The following is a 5,383-nucleotide window of genomic DNA, read 5'->3' as shown; positions in this document are numbered from 1 at the left end:
TTTGTCCTCCTATGACGTGAATAACTTTGAGCTGAAACCAAATTTCATACAGATGGTGCAATAAATGTGCCAATTTGATGGATTTTATAATGAGGACCCTTATGAAAAATTGAAGAACTTCTTGAAAATCTGTGACACATTTAAGGCAAACAATGTGTCTGAGGATACAGTTCGCCTTCGACTCTTTCCATTCTCAGTGTTAAGAAGGGCCAAGTAATGGCTAAGTTCCTTGCCACAAGGGTCAATCACTGCGTGGGCACAGTTGGCCGAGAATTTTCTTACTCGATACTTTCCTCCTATAAAGATTATGAACCTAAAAATTGATATATCTTCTTTCAGATAGATGGAGTCTGAAACCTTATACGAAGCATGGAAACGATACAAGGAATTGTTGAGAAAATACCCTCAATATAGGATTGTTGATTAGATAAAGATTCAGATTTTTTTATAATGGTTTGAACTTGGCTACCAAGCAAATGTTAGATGTCATAGATGGGGTGCACTTTGCAATAAACAACCAACTGAAGTTTATACTCTTATTGATGACATGGCATTGAATGGCTATCGATGAAGCTCAGAAAGGAACAAGCTAGTGAAGGCTGCTGGAATTTATAAGGTTGATGCATTGACTACACTAGAAGCACAGGTGGAAGCTATTGCAAAGAGGTTGGATGCTATGCAAGTTCAACAACTAGCATGAGTCATGAGTTGTGAAGTTTGGGGTGGCTAAGCAGGGCCGATTGTTCAATCTCATCAGGGGCCTCCAGCACTTAGCAGGTTGATTATGTGGGTCAGAACAACAGATTTCAGAACAATCCCTATAGTGGCACCTACAATCCAAGATGGAGAAACCACCCGAATTTCTCTTGGAGCCAGCAGGGGCAAGGCCCACAAGGACAGTTCAAGCTACCACAACCCTAACCTATACCTCCTCGACCACCATATCAAGAAAGAAAGGGGCCAACTCTTGAAACTTTGTTAGCAAAGTACATACAAGCAAATGATGTCTGTCTCACGGGACATGAAGAATTACTAAGGAACCAACAAGCATCCTTACGGAATTCGAAACATCAAGTGGCATGGATTACCAAGACTCTTGCTGAACGTCCTCTAGGTTTATTAGCAAGCAATATAGAAGTCAACCCCCATGAGTCCTTAAAAGTAGTCACTTTGAGAAGTGGAAGCGAATTGACATCTACCCTAACTCAAGGGTGTGAGAATGCACCCCCGGAACCTAAAGTGGTGATTGTGAATGTCACATCCATTAGTGGAAATGTCGAGGAATATGAGAAGGAGAAATTCAAGGAGGAGACCAAGATTCCTAGCTTCAAACCTAAGCTACCCTATCCGACTATGGTGAAGAAGGATCAACGAGATAAGTAGTTTAAGAAATTAATTGAAATGTTCCAGACCTTGCACATCAATGTTCCATTCATTGTGGCCCTCACTCAAATGCCTTGCTATGCTAAATTCCTCAAGGAATTGTTGACTAACAAGAGGAAGCTAGAAGAGGTGTCCACTGTCACTTTGAGCGAGAAATGCTCCGCTATTATCTCCAACAAGATCCCCAAGAAGGAGAAATACCCGGGAGGTTTAATCATCCCATGTACTATTGGGGGGATGCTTGAAGGAAAAGCACTTGCCGATCTTGGAGCAAGTATCAATTTGATGCCCTATAAAATTTTCTAAAAATTGGGGCTTGGTGATCTTAGGTCGACGAAGATGACTCTACAGCTTACTGATAATTCAGTTCATCACCCCATGTCATTATCAAAGATGTATTAGTTAATGTGGACCGATTTATCTTCCTGGCGGATTTTGTCATTCTAGATTTAAATGACAATGCTAAGATTCCCTTGATACTTGAGCATCCATTTTTAGCCACTTCACAAGCTTTAATTGATGTCATGGATGGTCGAATGGTATTAAGAGTGGGTGATGAAGAAGTGGTATTTAAGTTGAAAGATGCGATGAGCCACTCTATGGATGGTGATGACATGTGGTATGCTTTAGATATTATTGATGATTGTGTTTTAGATTTTATGCAGGACACGTGGATGAAGGATAACTTGACTGAGTTACTAGATGATGAAGAACCACCTGATGGATTCGTGGAGCTCCACCCTTAATGCCACATCAAAGAGTCTGAGGGGGAACTCAAGTTAGTCAATCATAGGATCTCTTCGACTAAGAAGCGGTGGAAGCATTTGGCCGTCAACAAGAAGAGCATTAGCACACCGACCTCCCTTAGGGCTTGCATGTATTCTTTGAATCTAAGTAAGGGGGAAATTTCTTGATTAATATGTTAATCCCCTATTCGTGCGTCCAGGGTACAGGTTATTTTGGGGGAAATAAATTTTATGATCCCCTGTGAGCGCTACAAGGTATATCAAGCTAGTGATATTAAAAAACGCTTCTTGGGAGGCAACCCAAGTATTTTTGTGTTTGTTCTTATGATTTTATTCTTTATTTATGTTTGTTGTTCTTTGTTTTATGTTCTTTGTTAGGTATTTGATGTTGTTAGACTCAAGTTTTTCTTCTCTTGTGTGGGTTATTGTGAGCATAAATGTGCTCAAACTTAAGTTAAAAAGCTCTATTTTCATGCTAGTAATTAATCGGGAGTGTGTGTGTGTTTTGTTTTGCAGGTCCTCTAATTTCTTGGGAAGCACAGTCATGCTTATGGCCATGCATTTCATAGGAGCTATAGAAAATTGGTTTGGTAGCAAGCATTGCCATGCTCTCGGCCATGCTGGTGACTGTGCTTGCATAAGCACAGTCTGGTTTTCCCTTTTACGGTAATGCTTGATTTTTTGGGGTTTTTGAATTTTTCCTATAAAAAAATGGCCCTAAGCACAGTCTCAATCACGACTATCCTAGTTTAGGTCACAAATTTCCTTTTTAAGGGGCTCAACATGGTCTCGAGCAAGATTTTGCTAATTGGGTGTGCTTAGGTGCGACCATCCATTTTTTGTTTTCTTTTTTTTTATTCTCACCACCAGAGCACTCACCGTTTTCACTTTTCTCCTCCCAAACTTCTAGTTTCTCTTTTTGGTTGTATTTAGCTTTTATCCCCAAACTTTTGAGCACTTATTGTGCGGTTTCCCTTTCTCCCCTATCTTCCTTTCTTCTTTGAGCAAAATGTACGAACTCTTCACCATTTCTAGGCCTTGTTTTGTGCAATTATCTTCTATAGACTCTTACATTTCATTCTATTCATGTTGCATATGATTTGGGATGATTGAATCTTGGTGTTAGGCTAGAAACCATGCTCTATTTATTATTTTTCTTGTTCAGGAAAGCAACTGAGCACGACCGTGCTCTGTTGCTTTGACCTAGGTTTTTCTAGGCAAGCACGCTCATGCTCTGATCGGTCAGTATGAGTGTGCTAATTTTTCAGCACGGGCATGCTTCAAATTTTTCATGACTCATTCTTTATAGCACACCCGTGCTCTTTTCTAGTCAGCACACCTATGCTGTTTATGCAGCATGGGCATGTTGTAGCTACATTTTCCTGCATATTCATTTGTTTACTAAACTCTTACGTAGGATAATTCTGAGGAAGAAGATGACCTCATCTAGGCCTGTGTCCAAGAGAACGAGAAGTGAGAGCAGCTCCCAAACCACCCCTATGAGGCCCATTTTTAGTGTACCGGCACATAAGGTGTGGTATGATCGCCTGAGCACCCAACATATCGGGGAGTTCCGTGAGATAGATTAGGATGTTTAGATGATATGAGACTCATCGAGGAGGTCCGGGGATTATTACTGGTTGGAGCCTGAAGTCAGCTGTTTTCTATCATAGATGCTACCTACAAAGAGCTGACGTTAGAGTTCCTAGTGACTTTTTAGCTAGCATGGGAGGCGATCAGTTTTCATAGGGCTAATACAATCCAGTTTCAAGTGTTCGGGGATATGTATCGTATGAGCCTAACAAAGTTTTCCATCCATCTGGGACTATATGATGAGGCATTCACTCAGACACCAGAGTACAATGCCCTACTGATTAATCTTCCAATAGAGGAGTCTTGCAAGTCTTGCTGGTGTATTTTGAGCACCATAGTGGCTACGACCCTTGGTGGTCAAAGGCCACCAGCCTTCGGTCCCCCGCTCTCAGGTACATCCATCATTTACTGAGTCCCTCTTTGATAGGGTGGAGAAATAGAACTAGGGTGGTAAATATGAGGGATTTCTATTACCTCCTCAACATAATCAATGGGTTCCATTTACACCTAGTATATGAGATCGCCTTAGCTATACACAATTAGGCAATTGATCCTAGAATGGGAGTCATATTCGCTGGCTCGTACATCTCCCTGCTCATCTGGGGGATGTGTCTTAAAGGGAAGGGGGGTCAGCGATAAGAGGATCAAGGACAAAAGCACGCCGATCATCCTCGACACCCTCCAAGCTATGAGAATGGTTCAGCACATTCGTACTGCACACAAGACTCGATTCTATGTTAATGTTGCTGCTGCTCCACCTGCTGAGCATGCATCTCCTCCATCTCCACCAACCACGCCACACAATTGATGAGTTCACCATTCTTCTGGCGTTGGCTGGGTTGGAGCGTTATGAAGATAGCTGCACACATCAGTCTATAGTTGTCCCCCTCCCATCCTCTCTTGTTCCAGCATCAGTTCGCGTGGGAGTCGATACTGCTTACTAAGACTCTAAGGCATCTGAGGCCTCTGACACTAGTGGGAGAGATGACTCTAGGAGCGAGGGAGGATCTGATTCGAGAGTTGCCTCTAATAGGAGTCCCGTTCTGACGATCCGGAGGCCACAGAGTCGGAGTTTGACTGAGCAGCTTCCGACACTCTATCTTTCACTTTTACTCTTTATGTTCGGCAGTTGGACTTTGTATTTCATTTTATTATTGAACTTGTACTTTGTTTTGTCATAGTTAGTACGGTGAGTCCCCTACTGAACTATTTATTTTACTGCTTTCCGTATTTCATTTTAGTATTTTATTTTATTTTATCTTCTTTCATATTTGAGCTTCACGTTGTACCCTTCTTACAGGATGTATGGCGTCTTTGGAATTTTTAGCTGTTCATGTTGAGAGCAGCATCATCACTATCCGTTTCCAAGAAAGCGCTAATAAACTCTCCTCAATTTACTTATTCTCTTCTTTTATTCATTTGTGTGCTTGCATGTTGTACATTTAGGACAATGTAATGTTCAAGTGTGGGGAAAGGTCATCTTTGTATTCATTGTGATGGTGCATAACTTAGGACAATTTATGACTTATTGTTAGGGATTGCAAGACTAACTAGGGATGACATTATAGCTATTGTACTTTGTTGTGCTAAGTGTTGTTTCAATGATGCTTTAGAAACCCTTTCTAGTTCACTTTTAACCCTAGTTGTGGGCTTACTTGTAT

At 41.4% G+C, this 5,383-nt stretch overlaps 1 protein-coding gene and 1 non-coding gene across 2 annotated transcripts; one reads left to right on the top strand and one right to left on the bottom strand.

Annotated features, from left to right (window-relative positions):
- Nucleotides 1-310: 310 nt before the first annotated feature.
- Nucleotides 311-417, bottom strand: LOC120262638. Its single transcript, XR_005536899.1, has one exon. It is a non-coding gene; the product is annotated as a small nucleolar RNA R71 (small nucleolar RNA).
- A 984-nt stretch (nucleotides 418-1,401) lies between these two features.
- LOC120259978 lies at nucleotides 1,402-2,129 on the top strand. The gene is made up of 2 exons (XM_039267428.1): nucleotides 1,402-1,657; nucleotides 1,777-2,129. Exons 1-2 carry the CDS (start codon nucleotides 1,402-1,404, stop codon nucleotides 2,127-2,129), a joined length of 609 nt encoding a protein of 202 aa, XP_039123362.1.
- The last annotated feature ends 3,254 nt before the right edge of the window (nucleotides 2,130-5,383 follow it).

This window comes from Dioscorea cayenensis, chromosome 5 (genome assembly GCF_009730915.1).
Source record: "Dioscorea cayenensis subsp. rotundata cultivar TDr96_F1 chromosome 5, TDr96_F1_v2_PseudoChromosome.rev07_lg8_w22 25.fasta, whole genome shotgun sequence".
NCBI classification, from domain to species: Eukaryota; Viridiplantae; Streptophyta; class Magnoliopsida; order Dioscoreales; family Dioscoreaceae; genus Dioscorea; species Dioscorea cayenensis.
The sequence above is the reverse complement of the archived record's forward strand: the minus strand, read 5'-3'. Positions and strand labels throughout refer to the sequence as shown.